This window comes from Trachurus japonicus, chromosome 6 (genome assembly GCF_045865225.1).
Source record: "Trachurus japonicus isolate A0001 chromosome 6, Traja_1.0".
Classification (NCBI taxonomy): Eukaryota; Metazoa; Chordata; class Actinopteri; order Carangiformes; family Carangidae; genus Trachurus; species Trachurus japonicus.
In genome coordinates this window covers 26,137,937-26,160,193 of record NC_140912.1, presented here as the reverse complement: position 1 = coordinate 26,160,193, position 22,257 = coordinate 26,137,937, and the positions used below count along the sequence as shown (strand labels likewise).

The following is a 22,257-nucleotide window of genomic DNA, read 5'->3' as shown; positions in this document are numbered from 1 at the left end:
GATGATATTAAAACAGAGTCTGAACTCACGCCCCTTCATAAACTGCAGTGGCTTTGTGGTGTGCATGTTTTTTTTTTTTAAATATATATATATATCCGCGCTGGCTTGGAGCCTGTGATGACACATGGATTTTAAATGATGCCTTTTGTGAAGCCTTTTCACCAAGAAAATGGAACAAAGTGAGCTGAAACCGCTCCTATTCTTCTCTCTCTGCCCTTAATCTTGTTCTTTTCTTCCGTCATCTGTAGTAATCACCTCCTGTAGCTGTTGCTATCACTAACCTCCTCTCCTCCTCCTCCTTTATTCCTCATTCTGGGGCTCACAGATTGTCCAGGTATTTCTGATAATTTACATTTAGATGTACGCTAAACATGTTATTTTTCCAACAAGTCCTCCAACATAAACAAGGTTATCTTCTCCCTCTCTCATACGACCTATATCTATATTAGTGTTTCCTGAAGTATTACACCTACAGTGCCATGCGTAATGGACCTTGGCTGCCATGGATACCATAATAAACACAGCAACTGCACCATTGTACCAAAAAAAAAAGTAATGGCTTCATTAGGTTTAAAGGGATAGTTCAACATTTTGGCAGCTGCTCAGAGCTACGCTATGGAGGCTAATGGGATTTCTTGGTTTCCCTCATCAAACTCATCAAATACACAATCCAACAACTCCAAAATGCTCTGGTGGACAATTTATGACCTGCACATTCACCACGCTATGAGATAATAACAGAACGTTACAAGACAGAGTTGTTTTAGAGGTAAATTCAGCTGCTTGTTGAATGACTGCCCATCAGCGGTTTTGCATGAATTTACCTCTAAAGCAACTCTGTCTGGTAACGTTCTGTTATTATCTCATAGCGTGGTGAATTTGCAGGTCACAACTTGTCCACAAGAGCGTTTTGGAGTTGTTGGATTGTGTATTTGATGAGTTTGATGCGGGAAACCAAGAAATCCCATGAGCCTCCGTAGCGTAGCTCTGAAAATAGCTTGCACCGACAATTAAAGGTAACGAACCTACTCCTAAAACTACAGTATAGGGATTATGGCAATGGGCTGATTTGCCAAAAATGTTGAACTATCCCTTTAAATGCAGTAAAGCTCTCTTGCATCAAAGTCCTGGTTCTGATTTAAACTTCCAGTACAACCCCCGAACCACGTCACCGCACTTCTCCCTCCGCTTCTCCCTCCGCTCCTGCAGCCACTAGATGTCGCCTTAAAAGAAAACGTAACCAAGCTGCTGAACAAACGATCTACTGTCTCCACTTTACTCATCTGTTGAACGTTTAATCACTCAGCTCTGTTTAAAATGCATGGCGCAGAGAGAGTGACAGTCCCTCTGTGACGGCTGTGTTTGTTTACACTTATTACAACACTAATGTCTTATAATTAATAAGCCGATGTTTGAACAACGTCAGAAGCCTCTATACTCTGTGAATGCTAACATGCTGCCGCTTCTTGTGTGCTTTCCTCCAGGCGGACGCTAAGATGGTGTGTGACGTCGTCAGTCGTATGGAGGACACGGAGCCTTACTCTGCCGAGCTGCTCGGCGCCATGATGCGCCTGTGGTCCGACTCCGGCATCCAGGAGTGTTTCAGCCGCGCCCGAGAGTACCAGCTCAACGACTCAGCGCAGTAGTACGTACATGTGTCATCACTTTACTATGTGAACAATACGGAGAGAGGGAGGGAGGTGGCGGTAAACTGTGAATAAAACATCAATAATAAGGATTGAGCTGCTCTTAAACTGAAAATCCTGCAGCTCTTTGACAAGTGAATGAAGGATAGAGCCTGATGAAAGTGGGATTTTTGATGCTGTTACAGATACTAGGGAGTAAAAAAATACTGATAATCGATTAATTTTGGCTGATATTCCTCAAGATCCCTCAAATATGGTTCAAACACTTTACTGTTCAGCAGTAAGTAGCATTTATTATTCAAAATGGCCTCAGAGCAGCAGATGTAAATAGCATAAACAAATATAACATAGAACAGGGACGAAAGCCTATAATGAATAATTACACACGTTGTTTTCTCAAGCCTCTGCCAGTGCTACAGTGTTGTGTGGGGGAATCCTGCAGAAATGAGAATAAGCATAACAAAATTATTATTATATATTATTTGCTGTAGTGGATCCAATACAAGGACATCAACAGAGCAAAACACCCCAGAATCGAAGAGATGTAGTTGTCCAGATGTTTGAATCTCTGACTTCATATATAGTGAAATCTAGACATGACAGTTTCTGATCACAAAATTGTAAGATGTCATATGACAAAAAAAAAAGAAGAAATATCCAGACATCAATCAATCAATCAAGTTTATTTATAGAGCACATTTAAAAACAACCCAAGCTGACCAAAGTGCTGTACAGTTAAAAATAAAGGATTAATACAAAGAATTAAATGATAAACAGAACAAAAGCAGCAACCACTTTTAGTCTGGATTTAAAAGAGTCGATGGACGAGGCAAGACTGATCAAGAGGGGGATGCTGTTCCAAAGGCGTGGTTACCCCTGTGTTTATGATGCGACCGTGATGATCCTAACTCTTTCAAGAGCAGAGAAAAGACGTCTGCAGATTTTTTATAGTTTAAGCACAGAGATCATTTACACTTCACCTGCAAAGTTTGAAGCGACAAAGAAAAACACTTGACACTGATGTCCTGAGCGTTGTGTTTGTCGTGTCCGTCTGCCATTATCATCTTATGATTGACATCTAATTGGCACCATGAGAAAAATGGAAACATTAACCCTGATGTTTTTTTGTTGGTTGTGAGCTTGTGCAGGTTTGTGTTTACAGTGAACAACTGGACACACAACACCTGGGTGTGCACCTTCAGAGGAACCGCATATCACTGACTCAGCACAATAATACATGGGTGTGTGGGTGTGTGTGTGTGTCTTTCTTATTCTCTACGTCCAGGTCGCTCAGTCAGTACCCCCTCTTATCCGCCCACTCACTATAAAGACACACACACACACACACACACACACACATGCACCGCACCGCTGCGTATTTATAATCTTCTAAATGCGATCATACACTGCTACACTGTTAAGACACACAGTCAATCACCATTGAATGTACCAGGCCTGATTTATGCTGAGTGCCTGTGTGTGTGTGTGTGTGTGTGTGTGTGGGTGGAGAGACACAGCGGGAGAAAAAAACACACGGAGGGGAAAGTGGGGGGGGGTGTGTTGATGGTGTTGGTAGTGGTGGGGTGTAATTTCCCTCAAGTGCCGTGTTTGTGTGTGTAGTCCTAGTTTAATTGTGTACCATACATCCTGAGAAATTACACAGAGTGACATGAGGAAAAATTGCAGCTGATTGATGGAGGGAGTGAGTGATCCATGTTTCTGTGTACAGTACACACACTACGCTACACTACACTACTACACACATTACACACGCTACGTTTCTTACACAGCAGGCTACAATCATAGATGCAGTGAATGTAGCTTCTACTATCAAACCAATGTAAATCATATGACAACAAGGTTTTCTAGGGACAAAGTCATTTTCTTTGAGAAATATAAGTGACATGTTTATGCAACTGAGTCGTTGGCTCATATTTAGCAGTAATAAAAGTAGTTAAAGGGATAGTTCAACATTTTGGCAAATTGGCCCATAATCCCTATAGTCATAGCAGTAGGTTCGTTACCTTTATTTGTCGGTGCAAGCTAATTTTAGAACGGCAGAGCAGAGCCGCGAGCTGCTCAGAGTTACGCTACGGAGGCTCATGGGATTTTTTGGTTACCTTCACCAAACTCATCAAATACACAATCTGACAACTCCAAAACGCTCTGGTTGACAAGTTGTGACCTGCACATTCACCACGCTGTGAGATAATAACAGAACGTTACCAGACAGAGTTGTTTTAGAGGTAAATTCATGCAAAACCGCTGATGTGCGTTGCCTTCAGGGACAGTTTTTCAGCAAGCAGTCTCTGTATTTACCTCCAAAACAACTCTGTCTCGTAACGTTGTGTTATTATCTCATAGCGTGGTGAATGTGCAGGTCACAACTTGTCCACCAGAGCGTTTTGGAGTTGTTGGATTGTGTATTTGATGAGTTTGATGAGGGAAACCAAGAAATCCCATTAGCCTCCGTAGCGTAGCTCTGGGCAGCTCTCGGCTCTGTTCCGCCGTTCTAAAAATAGCTTGCACCGACAATTAAAGGCAACGAACCTACTGCTATGACTGTAGGGATTATGGCAATGGGCCAATTTGCCAAAATGTTGAACTATCCCTTTAATTCTTGTTTTGGTGTCATGTCTGGTCCATCACACATGGGATTACAAGACATCATCAACATAGCACATGTGTGACGTCTTCTGGTTTTATAAATGTCAACAAAAACAAATGCAAACAATGAATTAAGATGCAAACTGATGTCTGACCAATATTCCTAGGAGGAGATCCCCCATGTTTTCTCCAAGTAACAATCTAGTACAGTAATCTTAATCTTATTGCATCTTCTTCCATATGTAATGTTTAATGACCCTGGGGAAAAAGTCATATTGAAGTCCTCAGGTCTTGTCAAAAATCACATTTATTTTATTCATTGTTTCTCTCCGGCTGCTTTGTATTGTGTTTGGTTACAGTCACATACATCAGACATAGTTCAGGCCGACAGTTCAGCCTCCATTCAGAGCGTAACCATAGCAACAGCGCTTCTCCTTTATCTTCATGTCATGTCTGGTGCAACAAACCCCATCTTATGCATTCATGAGTTTGTACATGGTAACTTCGTTGTGTTGTGTTGTGTGTCGGTGTTCACATAGAAACAGGAGGCGGTGATGTGAGCAGTTCAGTAACAGAGTGAATAGAAACCAACATCAACTGTTGCCTGTGCAGCATTTGAATAGAGAGAATAAATGTGTGGAGACGAGGCTGATGCAAACAGAGGCAACATAAAGAGAGTAAATAATAATAATAATAAGAGAGCAGGGGACATGAGGGAAAGATGGAAGGAGGAAGGACAAGGTGTAGGAGTAGGAATAGTGGAAGTAACGTATCATATTGAAGTTGAATATGAGGCATACAGCTGCAACAAAGAATCGATTAATCGAACAATAATCAATTATTAAATTAATCGTCAACTATTTTGATAATTGGATAATCATTTAGAGTAGTTGTTTAAGAAAAGAAAAATCCAAATTCTCTAAATTCAGCTTCTTAAATGTGAATATTTCTGGTTTCTGTTCCTTTATGACAATAAACTGAGTATCTCTTTGGTTTGTGGACAAAACAAGACAGTTTAGAAAGCAGTGATTGACATTAACATTTTATTGATCAAACAACTAATCGATTAATCGTTTAAATAATCAACCGATTAATCGATAATGAAAACGATCGTTAGTTGCAGCCCTAATGAGGAATGAAAAGAGAAGTGTTCGACAATCTGAATGATGGAGTGAAAGACTAAAAGAGAGAGAGAAAGAGAGTCGTGTCTGATTGTGGCAGACATCTTGGAAGCAGTTGATTCCTGTCAACATTTACATGTGGTCAGTTAACTCAAACAACATCCGCGCTGTGTGTGTGAGCATTTAGCGTGTATGTGTGTGTGTTTGTGTGAGTGTTTAGCATGTGTGTGTGTGTGTGTGTGTGTGTGTGTGTCAGTTTGTGTGTCCGTGTTAAATGTCACATTAAAGATTGATGCACACTTCCTATTATGTTGTGGCCTGTGGAGCAGAACAGAGCAAGCAGCCAATGAGCAGATAGGACAGATATCACATGACCACGCCACGCTCAGTTTGACTGTGTGTGTGTGTACGTGTAGGTGTATGTGTGTGTGTGTGTAGGTGTGTGTGTGTGTATATATGTGTAGGTGTGTGTGTGATATTTCTTTAAAGTTTGGACATGCTTTCAGTTTTTTGGGGTTAAAGTTTTCAGGTGTTAAACATGGATCCACAGCTTGAAGTTTAGTTAGTAAGAAAGTTATAAGGGTGTATATTCATGTGTGTGTGTGTGTGTGTGTGTGTGTGTAATCGCACATGCATGTGCTGTGTGTTTTTATTACATAGAAAGCAAAAAGCTCTTTTCTCAGAGGGCCGAGTTTTCCCTGCAGCCACTGCTCCCTCCCTCTCTCTGTGTGCATGTGCTTTACATGTCCTGACCTATTTACCACAATACACATATGCTCCGTCTATGATTCAACATCCCCTGCCTTTGTGACACCACGGTAACGCTGCCATGCACCCACTTGGCCTCCATCCTTGACACACACACACACACACACACATGCAGTGGCATTAAAATGCTGGATGAAGTACTTAATTAAATGGACTCTGGACATGAGCATGGCCGGCCGCGGTGCATTGGTTTCTTATATTGCACAGTGCAGACTAATAGCAGCTACTCAATCTGAGCATCCCTGTTTATAAATGTAGTTAAACACCATTAGGAATGACATAACTCCTGATATTGATCCTGCAACATCTCCGCAGCAGCAGGCCATGATACAACCACCCATAACATGACGAGTGCATCGTTCGCTACCATGACATTTTTTTTTTATATCCATACCCTCCTCTTTATTGTGGGGCCAGGTTGTGTGGTTGTGTTGCGTCTTGTCGCTGCAGCTCCTGGAGAAGTGACAAGTGCTGGTTGTAAATATGTGTCAGAACATCACAGCAGGGGAGACGAGGAACCGTCTAAAAGCCGGTTACTTAGCAACAGCTATGAAGCAGTACAATTGAGCTGACCTCCCTTGGGCTGATCCTGCAAAAAAAAAAAAAAAAGAGAGAGACATAGACATAGTTTGATGTGTGTGTCTGTCTGTGTAGATGCACATCTAAAGGGAAATGCATTGGCATACATTTTCTATATTTACTTTTTAATGTAAGGATAATGTGTTCTGGATGTGGGCTCGGCAAACGGCTGCGTTATGACTTGTGGTCGCTGCTTAATGATGGATTTTTATGTTCTGTGGCGAACCACATGCCAATGTAAATGGCTAATGTAGTCTGGTCACTGCACTTGAGTTAATACAGCATGTGATCAATATGACTGTGCTGTAACTTGGCACTAAAGAGACGACCAGCGAGTGCACTACACAGCAGCAAGTCGCCGTTTTTTTTTTTTGGTCGCCGATGTTGATTAACGGCCAGCGTGTTGAGTGTTTTTACACATTGATGAAACTGTGGGCCACCAATAAACAGGAGGAGCGAATGGCGGAGTGTGTGTGTGTGTGTGTGTGTGTGTGTGTGTGTGTGTGTGTTAACAGACTGTTGAGGGGGTGGTGGATGAATATCGCAGCTTGTCAGAAGGACTCGCTCTCTTTCTACGCTGGAAACACGCACATAAATGCACTCGGCCTTGTCATTATCACCTCGCAGACATCACTCTCTCCTCAGTCGTCTTGTCTTTTTTTTTTTGGTGCCCGACACTCTTTTAGTGATAATCTGTAATACTGCACATCACCAGGGAAATGAGACAAGCAGACACTGGGGCTTGGTGTTAATCGACTTAGCGCACCATGAAGAGTAATGTCAGGATGAGCGAAGAGAGACTAATGCACTGGTGGTCTACATCGTGTGTGCCAGCTCCGAACCAAAAAGGGCTACACAATGAAACAAACCTCCAGGGGACGGCAGTTCTGCACATGAAATAATGTTAGCATTTGTGTTAGTGTGAGTCCACGTCAAAAATACTTCCATGAATAGAGACTGGAGGGGTTGGGGGGTGGAAACAGTGAGCAGGAAGAACAGACTGCCTCTATTCAGAGAGGGTTCAACCTCCTGCGGTGGTAAAGGTCATGGAAGTGGCGGCTCTGCGCTGCAGCCTGCTCCCGCTTTCAGGTGTCAGTAGATAGAGCGTCTAAGCAGCTAACAATGACTCGGCACAGTGAAGGCTGCAAACAGCAATTGTTATCGCTGCTAATGAATAAAAATCATTTAAAAAATCTGTTCATCTCTGAAATGTTCCCATCTCGGCCACCTCCACACATGAAGCTTCATTTTGAGGCTTTATTTTTATCGAGGTTGTGTCCATTGTGTTCTTCTGTTTCCATAAACGCCTGAATCATCTTTGAACTTTTGAAGTTCTGTGTGTGTCAGCATCATCATGACTTGACTCCGGTGTTATCTGAAAAGGTTCCTCTGCTCACTCACACCAAATCCTCTAAACTGCCCCCATCATCACTTCATTTGCACTTTTTTTTTGCTTTTACTTTTCCAGCGCAGAGCAGTTGTTACAGCACCGGTACTTTCAAACCTCACAGGGTGGAGTGATGGAGGGGAGTCAGAGGTGTAGCTGGTTGATGGCTTTTTGGTTTGAACTAGGGATGAACAAAATTGGATTTTTGCAGATACCTGATGTGCTGAAAAAATTCAATTTGGCCAATTTCTGATGTAAACACTGATATATTTGTTTGGTTTAGTTTATTAAGATCCCCATTAACTTTTGTAAAACAGCAGCTATTCTTCCCGGGGTCTTTCATTTTTATAAGTGACAATACAAACCAACTATAAACGACACATACTTGATATATCAAAAACAAAAACACATACAAAAGCTACATACTTAATACAAATACACGAAAGTTACAAGCTCCTATATTGAATCATTACAAAACATTTACTGTGTTTCCTGTCACACATAGATGCATATGAAGAGGAAAAACACCAAGAATGAACCTGTTGCTCTCATTGTAGTGACACTTATAGTATATGCAGACAATATTGCATCACTGGTGCTTTACAAACAATGCAAATAGCAATTTTACTTCAAAGTATGTCCATATGGCCAATATATAAAGGTTTGTTGCTAAGTATACTATCTAATTGTGCACAAACGTCCCCCTGTTCATACCAGCAGGTGATGATGAAATACATTTTAACTCATTATCAGCTGATACAGCGCCAATACTAACAGGTTATTCTCTGTTATCACTCAAACTAGGACCATTGGAGAAACTGGTGTTATAATAAAATAAGAACAGAACAAAATGAACATTTGTAATTTATTAATTTTTTTACACAGGCTGCATCTGGGATTAATTAATTTGAATAAAATAGCAGTTGAATTACAATTTCCTTCGATTTGATTTAAGCCTGTAGCAGAACCGAGTGTCGGCGGCTCACTCACGGAGTCAGAAAGTATTGGAACATTTCTTGATTATGAAACCAAGCCCGGAGTATTTTTTTTTCTTCCTCCATATTTTAGTGTATGTTCGAAGCGTTACACTGTAAAAGTGATAAGCTCCAGGGCTGCATCGCTAATGACATGTTCTGTTCTGTTTCGCTGCCTTTTAAACAAATTCAGCATCCTTTTTTTTTTCACACGTTGTTGCATCAGATCATTATCATGCAGTGTGGAAGACGGATCTGTTTACAACCTGCTACATGTTTGTATTATTTTCAATTTAAAAACCAATCAAGGTCCAGCAGATGGATCACTTTGTCTCATTGTGGCTCAAGGAGAAAAAACAACAACTTTCTCTTTGTCTGTTCATCCTCAGCTCTCCCTCTCTCTATCCACTTCTTCTAACCCATATCCTTCTTTGTGTAATCAATAGTTCTTCTTACCACAGAGACTGTGTGCAAGTGCAATGAGTGTGTGTGTGTGTGTGTGCACCAACTGCTTCTTGGCACCATCAGCCAAATATTGCCTTTATCATTTTTTCTTTCCTCTGTTCTCGTGCTCTTGGAAGTAACTCTGCGTCCATTTAAAAAGCTCTCAAACAACACTCTAACCGATCTATAAATAAAAACATCCATTACACGAGATGGATGCATGATGTGGGTTTATATTGTGTTTTCTCTCCTGCTCTTTTGACTTACTGCCCGACTGTCAGCCCGGCTCTGCTACCTCAGAATACCAATGTTTGAAAAGGCAGATATGTGAAAATGAAATAATTTGTGTAAAGAGAGAGAGAGAGAGTTCACTCTGCACTTGATTATAGAGGCAAATATTTCCGTTAAAACAGAATTAACAGGGGATAAAGGGGCGTTACACCATTGCAAACTAGTGAAATCAGAGAAAAGCTTAACACGGGGGATGAAAAGTGAAGCAGTGATACATCATCACACACTGACGTCTCACTGGCGTCCATCCACCCTGTCCAAAGTGTCACATTATAAACCTGGAAGTTGTGCTATTGTCATTTTAAAAAAGCCGTTCACATTCTGCTAACGGTGCAGTTATGTGCACCGCCCTCCGAGGCCCCGCAGAGTGAATCTCTTCAACTGTGCCGCTCGCTATGATTTGATTTATACTTCCACATTAAAAAATAAAAGTCCACTTCCAGGGATATTCCATTACATAACTGAACACAGAGTCATCTCCCGCCTACCTAATTCCCCTTTCTCACTCCTTATCAAGTGGCTACTCAGTGTGCTAACTTTTCTTTATGTGTTTTACACAACTCGTACCGACGGCCTGTAGTCACTGGATGTGTTGGTGTTGGTTCACGGGGAGAAGACAATGAGGATTTGTAGCATAAATAACAATAAATAGATTTAAAAATGCTGTTTCATATGAATTAAAATCAAACCAGGACCTCTGACCTCTGGGTGGAGGTACAGTAAGAAACTGCAACAGTCAACAGAGGGAAAAGTGGATTTACTCTCATGATTAACGTTGTGGGTGGGTGTCTCGTTGCCGTCGCCTCAGCCTGTTATGTAACGTTAACTGTTCAACCCACCACCTGAGCCATAACATACAGTATATCATTACGTTTACACTTGAATGCAGGTGCATCCATCTAAAGTAATCACACTCTTCCTCCTCCTACTCAATCAGTGTGATCAAGTAAACTCAACTTTAATGAGACTCATGGAGGCAGACCTCTGAACGAGAGGCTAACACCCAATGAAAACACATTAATTATCACCCAGACTTACATCCACACTCACCCCTCCCATCCTCCACTATGCGACACTGGGAAACGCTGCAAGCTAGAAGCTACCTGTTTTATTTTGAAAAAAACAACTGCAAAAACAGAGACCTTTGGAAACAGTGAGGTAGACACTCCCTGATTGGCAACATAGATAATAAAATACGGGTGTTGCTGATTTTGCTAGCAACTGTTTCAAAGAGATAAAATCTGCTTGTATTATTATTTTGCAGCTAATCAACTGCAGAGTAGACAATCTGCTTCCTGTTTACGCTGAGTCGTGCATGCTCATGTGTGTATGAGTTTCTGATATGGAGCTTAAACCAGGCAGACATTGACATTTTAAAATGAAAAATGTGGAGTGGATGAAGCTTCAGCATCAGAGCTGACCCAACCCCAATAGTTACTGTTGTCTGTTTCTACATAGCAAATATACAGGTTACATTGACAACGTCTAAATTTAAATATAAATAGTAATTTTTGAAAAAACTGCTCCTTTATTTTCAGAAAGAGACAAACCAGCTTCTGATCTTGAGCCTTATTTTATCAGGAGGAGCAAAAACTGACTAACTCCAAGGAAAATTATGTCTTTTTACAGCTTCCATCTTTAAAATATGAATGTTATAGCATCATTTGAAGGATATAAAGTAAATGTTGCATTTCCCTCGGTGAGAAAAAAAAAAGGGCTTTGAGTTTGAGGGCTAACTGGTGTGTTTGGTAAACCTGTCTTGTGTAAAACTGGATGTAGTTGCTTAAGTTTAAACTTCTGCAAATCCAATAAAGAGCAGGACAGAGCTGCTGACACGACATCCAGAGCATTCAAGATGGGCTTTCACGCATCAGGGAGCTGCTTCACTGTGACGGGGGCTTTTATTTTTTAAATAGAAAACATACACCACAAACTCGTGTTTTGTTTTTGTCTTATTGTCTTTTGCCTTGATTCATTTGGTTTCTTCTGCAGAACTAGTTAGATTAGAGCCATTGGAGCACAGTGTAATCCATTCAGTGGGCTTCTGTTCTTGTGTTATTGGTTTTTAAAATAAAGCTATATATATCCAGTATGTATATATACAGTAAAAAAAAAAAAAACTCTCTGTGCACTGAGGTTTGTCCTCACATCAACCCCCCGTGCATGTGCAGGAATCCAGAGTTTGACAGGCCTGCCACAGATAATCTTTTATCTGAAAAAGTTTGTGGTGTTGACTCACAGTGTGTGTTTCCTCTGTGTGTGTGTGTGTGTGTGTGTGTGTTTGCAGCTACCTAGACAGCCTAGATCGGATTGGTGCACCAGACTACCAGCCGACAGAGCAGGACATCCTGAGGACCCGAGTGAAGACCACAGGCATCGTTGAGACACACTTTACCTTCAAAAACCTTCACTTCAGGTCAGTGTGAACTCTCTGTACCTTCAGATTTGTTTCTTTTACCATCTCTCTGCTCCTCCATCTGTCTCCTCCTCCTCCTCCTCCTCCTCTCTCGGATGCATACAGTAGGAGCTCCGGTCTGTAATTAATGAGATTAAATGTGTTTAACATGTCTCTATATTTATGATTGTCTGTCTCTTTAATGAGATTTGATTCAATTAGCGCAAGGAGCTATGGGACTGATGGCAGAGAGAAGAGGGGAGGAGTCTAGTCCTGCCCTGAATTTAATTACCATACCTGCCTCTCTTGTGTGAATTATAATTCTTTCACTGCTCCTATTACTTTGTATCTCAGTCTTCCTCATGTACACACGCCATCTTTATTGATCAGATCCACCCATTCATTTTTAAAGGGATAGTTCAACATTTTGGCAAATTGGCCCATTGCCATAATCCCTATAGTCATAGCAGTAGGTTCGTTACCTTTAATTGTCGGTTCAAGCTGTTTTTAGAACGGCAGAGCTGCTCAGAGCTACGCTACGGAGGCTAATGAGATTTCTTGGTTTCCCTCATCAAACTCATCAAATACACAATCTAACAACTCCAAAACGCTCTGGTGGACAAGTTGTGACCTGCACATTCACCACGCTATGAGATAATAACAGAACGTTACGAGACAGAGTTGTTTTAGAGATAAATTCATGCAAAACTGCTGATGCACGTTGCCTTCAGGGACAGTTTTTCAGCAAGCAGTCTCTGCATTTACCTCTAAAACGACTCTGTTTCGTAACGTTCTGTTATTATCTCATAGCGTGGTGAATGTGCAGGTCACAACTTGTCCACCAGAGCGTTTTGGAGTTGTTGGATTGTGTATTTGATGAGTTTGATAAGGGAAACCAAGAAATCCCATGAGCCTCCGTAGCGTAGCTCTGAGCAGCTCGCGACTCTGCTCCGCCGTTCTAAAAATATCTTGCACCGACAGTTAAAGGTAACGAACCTACTGCTAAAACTATAGGGATTATGGCAATGGGCCAATTTGCTAAAATGTTGAACTATCCCTTTAAGGATGAATGCAGACATACAGTGTTAGTTCTGCTAAGTGATGTTTTCCACTGTCAAGCTGACAGGTGAGTAGGTGTTGGCGCTTGGTGTGTGTTTGGTGTAAAAAGCCTAAATATTGTCAGCTCAGCTGCTATAACTGGCAGCGAGGCAGTGAGTGTGGGAGTGTGGCAGCGTTCCTGTAAACCATTAACCTGCCTACCGTTATTACTATACCCATCACATCCAGAACCAACAGGAAAACACAGTTTATACTCAAGAAAGTGGTCGTTTTACAACTCATGAGGTAAATTACTGGAAAATGAATGAATGTAGACTAAAGATAGGATGAATCTCTGCTTCAGCCCTCGTTAGGTCACAGGTTGAGCTTTGGACAGGTCGTCTTTTACTTTTCATGTCAGAAGTTGCAACTCTGTCATTCTGCATTGGATCACAATATTTTGTCTGACAAAATTGCATCGATACATGGACGCCAAATATCAATCTTTTATTGAGTAAATTGCAAATACAATATGAGTTTTTGGCATGAGAGTACTTTTGATGACTGTGTTGATCAGTTCAGCAAGAATGATTGAAGTGAGATGGACAGACTGATCGGATGTTGACACAGTTTTCCTTTCTGGATATAATTTGCAGGTGCAGAAAGGTTATAAAAAGTGTTAAACATCACAATAATATGACTTTAGTATTGTGGTAATATAATATTGTGGGACCTCTGGTGATTTCCCACCCTTAAAACAATGATGGATGAGAGGACACACGATCACACACAGTCTAAAGCCTCATTCACTCACCACAGCCCTTATTGTAGTGTAAACCCTGCATCTTGCCTAGTTTTGACACCACTGTTCACAGACAGCCATCAGAGATTTCCTATCTCCACTTGTTTTTTCAAGTGTTTCATATCCACATATAATCCAGATGTGACCTGGATTTTGAGCACCGCTCAGTACTCGATACCGCTTTTGTGTTGGGTGTACAGCAGGTGTCTCAATGAACATATTTTACCATGATAACACACACACAACCTCATAAACACAAAAAAGAAATCAGCCACACTGCTCATAATTAACACACACCTTATTTTACTGTATGCTTTATAGTTACTTATCTCTATATTTACTCCTCTGGCTAAATTGCTAATCTGAAAGCAACTCGTCTTGTTTTTTTAGGGGCTAAACATCAAACAAATCAGAGTCAAGTCTAAAACACCAGAAGAATGATTTACGCACATTTGGTTACAGCTATTACAGCTAAGCTTCCCCGCTGCTAACAGTCCTCCTCTTCACCATATAGATTGAATTCATGCTTCCTCATTCACACAGACCATTCAGAGAGCATTACAACAGCCCAGTGTACTCTACTGTATGTATGATCCTATGTGATTTCAGTCGCCCTTGAAAGCCTCTTTCTTTGCATTTACATTTTTGTTACTTTATTTATATTCAGTAGCTACTCAGGCGCCCCGAGATGACATGACGTGTAATAATCCAGACCTAAATCATCATAAGCATCTGAAAAAAGGAGCCGTAAAGACAGGAAGGATATTGAGAGAGTCAGTAAATGTCGAATGGCCAGAACAAAGTAATAACCGTCTTATATTCAGTGCGTTACTGAGCAAATACACAGGGAAAAGGAAATGTCACACTAACACAGCAGTGATGCAACACATCAAAAACGCGCCGGTTGCTTGTGTATTGTGCAAGACCTGACAGATTTCATGAGATCCCAGCAGGCCTCTCTTTTATATGTATGTGTGAATATCTGTATAAAAACACGCTCATTCACATCTGTCTCTCTCTCTGTGGCCTCCAGGCTGTTTGATGTGGGAGGTCAGAGGTCGGAGAGGAAGAAGTGGATCCACTGTTTCGAGGATGTCACGGCCATCATTTTCTGCGTGGCGCTCAGCGGATACGACCAGGTGCTGCACGAGGATGAGACCACGGTAAGGAGAGACGTCTTCACATGTACTGTGTGTGTGTGTCCTCTCTCCCTCTCTCTCTGTGTCTCTGTGTAGCCCAATGACCCACTTCTACTGTAAAATACTGGGACACACCTTCAAAAAGACACTTGTATCTAAAAGCACCAACAGTTGTCCTGTTATGTATATCCAGGGCTTCGCTTTTTTTTAATGTGGAACAACGTTGCGAATCGTCCCGTAATTCATTTTGACACAGGCTATATAATGGTGAGTATAAAAACAAGAGTGTTCACTTGTTCTATAAGTAGGAGGAACACGTAAGCTGACATTAAACATGTGGTCTGTGTAACAGCCTGAGACAGGAAGGGATAAACGTCTCTGTTGCTCTTTCACGAGCTGCTAAATAAATTAAAGCATGAAAGACATTATACTATACTATATGTCCTCATGTTATAGGATGATTCAGCCATGACGCGACTTATAGGAGGATTTATCTGCGTCCTGTTGATCTCGTGTTACATCTTACATGCGGGCTTCATCACACTGATCTGCCTTCATGATTTCGAAGCACATTATTATTATTATCTGTGAAATACCGCAGTGTTTCCTCTGGACCAAAAAACACGCTGAGTAATGTCACCACACAATGTGTAAATGAACTAACAGACTTAAGGATACTTTTCAGGGGCTTGTTTTGTTAAACAAAATTTGTAGTTGTACTGTGCTCCAGCTCTACAGCTCACACACACACACACACACACACACTGCTGGGTGGTTCCTGTGCAAAAATACAAAGGATTATTATATCTGAGAGTTGCTTTTTTTTTTCACTATGCAAACCATTTCTCCCTGAATAGACGCTGTAAACTAGTCGGGGCAAAGCAAATGATCTGCTTTAAATAACAGGCAGGACAGGTACCGTAACCTGTATACAGTGTGTATTTTAAGTGACGCTGAAGGCAAATCATGGTGAGCGTAGATGCCTAGATAGATACACAGTGGTCTTTGAAACGTAACGAAAACATTAATTTGCTTTTTAATTGATCAAAGAAAAACTTTTTTTTGGGGGGGGTGGGGGTTTGTCACTGGGGAGCGAGAGATGTTTTGGTTTAAAATGAATGAAACAGTTAACGCCGGAGTGGCTCAGTGTTTCCTCAACAAAAAAAAAAAAAGGCCACAACCCTCCATGTGTCATAAAGGCGATGTCACGTCGCCTAAAAACAAATAAGCTGATTTGAATGCGCCGTGCTCGCTGCTATTTATAAGCCTGAAGTGGATCCTTGGAGATTTCCACACAGGGAAAATGTGTTTGGTGGCTGCTCTATTTATGCAGATGCCATCAAGACTCCCTCTGAGCTGGGAGCTCCAGAAGAACGTCACATGAGGGAACGAATCTATCCGTCATAAACACAGAAAATAAAAGCAGGTTTTAGTTGCATTTTTGGGTTCAGATACCTCAGTGGATTAAACTGCAGCGCAATTAGGAAACACACTTTGGGTTTACAGGTCCATTGTTTGGTCGTCATTGGTCGGGACGCGTTCCTGAAATCTAGTATTAAAGGAATAGTTCACCAAAAAATGAAATGCTCATGCTGATGAATAATAGTTTTTTATTCCTCAAAGTGCAACTGGAGACCCGGGAGGCCGGTTCGTAGTCCAACGAAAACTTTATATGAGAGTCAATAGCGCCCAACACAAAAACGTCCATAAAACTACACAAAAACCATGTAATATTCCTCCATACTGCTCGTCCGCTGCAATCCAAGTGTCCTGAAGGGATATGGTCCAGAGTTTACTGGAAACGACGTCATTGAAGCAAGTCTGGTCACGTCTGCGTGCATCGCATGCACGCGGGAGTGTGCCCCAGGCAAATTCAATACAGGACTGTTTAGGCTGTAAGAATATCCTAAATGACATCATTTTGAGTAAACTCTGGACTATATCCCTTCAGGACACTTGGATTGCAGCGGACGAGCAGTATGGAGGAATATTACAAGGTTTTTGTGTAGTTTTATGGACATTTTTGTGTCGGGCGCTATTGACTCTCATATAAAGTTTTCGTTGGACTACGAACCGGCCTCCCGGGTCTCCAGATGAAGTCACTAATGACTGAATTTCATTTTTTGGTGAACTATTCCTTTAAAGGGTGTGGGAGGTTGTTAATGTCAGTGAAGAACATGAGAAATAAAGCAATCAGGTTTTAATTTGTTTTTTTCTCTTTTACGTAATTTGAAAAAGTAACAATAAGAGAGCAACTAGAAAAAGCATTTCCAAGAATGGAAATGGTGTGACTGCTGACAGCAACTGAACGCTGTTGCAGAATTAGCAAATAGTGCAAGCAGTGATCACCATACAAATGTTTGACCAAGGTCGGAATCGAACCCACATCCTCATGGTCATTAGACTTCCACTCTGCCTCTAGGCCACAGTGCACACACAGTTGCAGAGACTGTTGTCTGTTAATGATCTGCACACTGTCAACATCAAGAAAGCTTGAGAGTCAAGCTTGAATGACTTAGAATGAAAATGTCTGTGAATTTCAGGCTGAGCACTAACCATATGGCCACAGAGAACCTGAGTTACAATGAGCTTTATACTATGAGGAATCAAAGACTGTCCAATGACAGCTGAATAATTGGAATCAAAAGTCAAGCAATGAAGTGAAAAGACTGAGGCAGGAATCGAACCCATGACCATATGATCACTAAACCTTTACTCTGCCACTCGGCTACAGAGAGCACACTGCTTTCAAAACTGTTGTCATTCATTGTAATGTGATGATGTGCTGCAAACTGGTATGAGTAATCAAGGAGATAACAAACACCTGTAACCAATTGAAGGCGGGGGAGGAGAGCAGAATTCAACATAACATAACAAGAGTTCTTCCCTTGGATTCGAACCAGTGACCTTAGGGTTGGCAAGCAGTTACCCTAACCCCTACACTACAGTGGAGTTGTGAAGAAGAGAGGTTGAGACTTTGATGAATGTGAGATTTTTTGTGAAAAAGTTAAATATTTGAAAAAGTATAAATAGTTAAAAAGAGAAAAGTAATGCCGATAAAGTTCAAAAAAAGCTGCACGTTTTGATATATGAATTGTTGAAATAGCACAAAGTATGAAGGACTAGAAGAAGACCGTAAAAAGGCGGAAGAAAATGGCCAAACAGAAGAACAATAGTGTGACTGCTTCAGCAGTCACACTAATTAAAGTATTGGATTGATGAACAGAAACCCATGTGAGAAATCAACAAAATCAGAAAAACAGAAATAAAATTAGACATTGTAAAACAATTTTTTTTAAAAATCAGCAAACGTCACAGACCAGCCCAGACAACATTAGTAAATACAGTAGGTCTGGTATTGGGATCATCATTATGTGTTGGTTCATCATCATTAAAGAGCAAAACAACATTAGTGTGGGAGTTTCAATTACCAGGCAAATAACCAAATGTTGTTGTTTTTTTGTTTTTTTTTCCACTGGGCTCCCGAGTCCTGTGTCAGCTCCACTGCCAGACAGACACATCCACGGCATGCGATTCAGAAATTACAGCCACTTTGCACAGTAAAAATATTCCCCATTAACAGGAGCGGTGAAGTCATACATATACTCCCTTTGGGCCGCTGATTAAAGCCACTGATAGGCTGTGAATTTAATTACCGTACAGTGACAACGTGTTCCCATAATACCAAGAACCTAAAGGCTGTGTGAGGTTTTTTTTTTTCCTATTGTAGCTTCGATTTTTCTTGATGTTAGATGTTTTTTTTCTTTCATGCAGCACAAAGCCAGAGCCTGTGTCTACATGTAACAGTGCCCTACGGTGATAAAGATGAATTTTCAGAATATAGACAAATGTGATGCAGTTTTCCTTGGATCCTGAAGTCATGTGACCACGACCACGACCATGCAAACTGGACTTAGATTATGTTAAACAAAATTTATTGCAGAACTAAACACATTTTTTTTAGTGAAACAAATCCTAAAGATAATCAATCTCCTCTTCTGTTCACTCAGAGCTTCTGCACGATTCACCAGTTATCACATTAAGCCAAAGTATGGAAGAATAATGGGAAAAGTTTTATGTTATTTCCCACCAGTGGGAGTATATATAATTACTATGATATAATAATCAATACATGTGAATGTGACCTGGAGCAGAAAAACACAATAACATAGTTGGATGCATTAGCTTTTTAAAACCAACACTTCCCCATTATGAGACAGGTTTCCTAGCAAATGTAGTTAGCACCATGACCAACTACCCCTCTTATAATTTATGTCTGTAATGTGTATAATGTCTCTCAACGGCCTGTAATCAGATACAAAACACACAAATATTGTCTAACAGTAATATTTGCCTCACTTATTTTTAGAGAAATGAAATGAAATGCTTTTAATATGTTAAATTATCTGCAGATACCCTCTTATATACAGTAGATCTGGATGTTGCTATGCTATTGCATTATGTATAAGGTCGTCTGTCTGGTTTGTGGGTTTCTATTGTTCTCATTTTGACATGACAGGAAAGAAATGGAAGCACTGACTTCACTGGTTTTGACTGTATGTCTATATAAGGATCTTTTGTGCCATTATGAACACAAACACATCCAATACCACACACACATCACACACACACAGCACACATACATCTACATACCTCTTTCTATTCGAGACCTGCTTGCATTGTGTTTTTCTCTGGCTGTCCTTGTCTTGTTTCTCTGACGACACACTCGTAAAACAGACGTGGGCTGTGGTCGAAAAGTCAACACAACACACCACAACACAACGCTCTTTAACCCGATCACTTCTCTTTTTGACATCGACGGTTCGAAAAAGGTCATGAGGTCAAGGTATAAGATGTTAAAAGGTTCATTCAGGACAAGGACAACCAGGAAGCTGAGAGAAACCCCCTCTGCACTCGGAGCAGGCTGTCGTTACGTTATTGATAATGTTAACAGTGTCTACTAGGAATTATGGGAGAATGGAGATAAGAAGATGGATCGTACCGATAAGAGAGGAAGGGTTGAGGAAGCAGCTTTCTTTAGCCGTTAGATTATTCAACCAGATCTTATCATGGCCGCCACTCAGACACTTCCGGGTTGTTATGAAGCTTCCTCAGCTAAAGAGAGACTTTTCGACCGCAGCCTCAGATTATTATATTACAGCTCTGGGTTCAACTCAGGATTTAAAGGAACGTATGAGGGAAGTGGGATGCGGGTAGGTGGGGTTGGGGTGGGGGCCCCTTGCATTTTTCTGTTCCTGCTCTAAGCTCCGCCCTGCAGCATCTCTGGCTCCTTCCACTCCTCCTGTCACTCTCGCCATCGACTGTCCTCTCTAACCAATCAGCAGTCAGATCTTCTACAGATGCTCCACGCACAGACAGGTATGAAACCTCCTGATAGGCCGACGCACCCACCGAGAGGTGAAAGCAGTTTCTCTTTGTGTTGGTGAACCAAGGAGTTAGTTTCTTTCTTTCTTTCTTTCTTTCTTTCTTTCTTTCTTTCTTTCTTTCTTTCTTTCTTTCTTTCTTTCTTTCTTAAAAATTACTGTTAACTTCTCAAACTTCCTGCAGTACTTTGATGCACTTCCAATTTTTTCCCGCTAATCTGATGATCTCACTCACTCTGGTTGTCAATCATCTCTTCCTCGTTCGTAATAAAGGGTCAGAACCAAAGAGAAACTGCTTTCAACTCATCATTCTTTAAATGAGTCTCTTTTCTTCATTAGGCACTAGGTTTCTTGATTGTTACTTCACTTTTACATAACAGTTAAAAAGAAATACCAACAGCTTATTTGGGATTTAATCAGTAAACACGACAATTGTCATTGTGCATTTACGTCGATATATTGTTGGAGCAAAACCTCCAGATGCCTAAACAAACGACTCAAATCTGAAGAAGTGGTTGTTTAGTGGAAAAACTAACATGAAAAAGTGCCTAATGATGAAAAATCCTGAAATTAATTTAATCTTTAGTGCATTAAGAATAGTTTTCAGTGATTAATTAACTATAGTTTTCATGCTTTGTAACCATTTGTATTTACATTTATGTCTGATATCTTGTTTTTAACATACAGTAGTATTTACAATTTAATAACCCTGTGGAGTTTAAGTTTTTCGTGCTTCAATTAGCATAAGCTCTGAATGTTAATGGGCGTAGTTGACATCCGTTCTCTTTTTCTTCTTTTTCTTTTTCTTTTTCTTCTCCTCCTCCTTTACTGCCGCACTGCTGCCTTGTAATGAATTGTTAGCACACACTGTTGCTTTCTGCAGTTGGCAAAAAAAAGAAAGTATTTCTATAAATTCCTGCTCCTGGCACACGTATGCCTGAACAAACAAAAACGTTAATCCGCGGCGGTGTGAAACTCCACAGGGTTCCTGTACTGTAATTGATCACTTGCTACAGTTAGCGCAGACGCTAGCTCACTGCTAACAAGCTGAAAGTGCATGGCTTGTTTAACTCATTGTTATTCAGCTTACTAATAATTCCTTTTACTGATGTTATATCGATCACACACGGACAAATATAAGTTCAACACAGCAACAGAACACAGTGTCCACAGACAAGAGGAACTCCTCTGTGCTCTTTTGTTTTGTTTTTTTATCCTCGAGGTTCCTCTCTCTGTTTAAAAAGTGTGTGCTTGTGTCATTTGTGTGTGTGATCTTGATTATTTGATTACTACATATGTGTGCGTGTGTTTTCTGAACACATTTTTACATTTCATGCGTCATGATCTGTGTGAGTGTTGAAGCCCATTCAGCTCGTGCTAATGTCTCCTACAGAACCGCATGCACGAGTCTCTGAAGCTCTTTGACTCCATCTGTAACAACAAGTGGTTTAAGGACACCTCCATCATCCTCTTCCTCAACAAGAAGGACCTGTTCGAGAGCAAGATCCCCAAGTCGCCACTGTCCATCTGCTTCCCCGAATACACCGGTATATATATTTACATACTTCACAGTCAATGTAAATCAATATTTGCTGTTTATTTATATGGAAATTAAGGTCAAGCCCCCTCCATACAGCGTTTACAAGTAAGCAAATTTTAAAGGGATAGTTCAACATTTTGGC

At 40.8% G+C, this 22,257-nt stretch overlaps 1 protein-coding gene across 3 annotated transcripts in view; it reads left to right on the top strand.

The window, feature by feature from the left end:
• Nucleotides 1–22,257, top strand: part of gnao1a (guanine nucleotide binding protein (G protein), alpha activating activity polypeptide O, a) — a 107,975-nt gene that overhangs the window by 72,137 nt on the left and 13,581 nt on the right. For 2 of the 3 annotated variants that reach the window (XM_085780036.1, XM_085780035.1), the window contains exons 4-7: nucleotides 1,485–1,645; nucleotides 12,105–12,233; nucleotides 15,086–15,215; nucleotides 21,969–22,122. In XM_085780036.1, the coding sequence (XP_085636162.1) occupies nucleotides 1,485–1,645; nucleotides 12,105–12,233; nucleotides 15,086–15,215; nucleotides 21,969–22,122 (574 nt within the window). The remainder of the gene's footprint in view (nucleotides 1–1,484; nucleotides 1,646–12,104; nucleotides 12,234–15,085; nucleotides 15,216–21,968; nucleotides 22,123–22,257) is intronic. The other variant, XM_085780034.1, reaches the window with a different exon arrangement.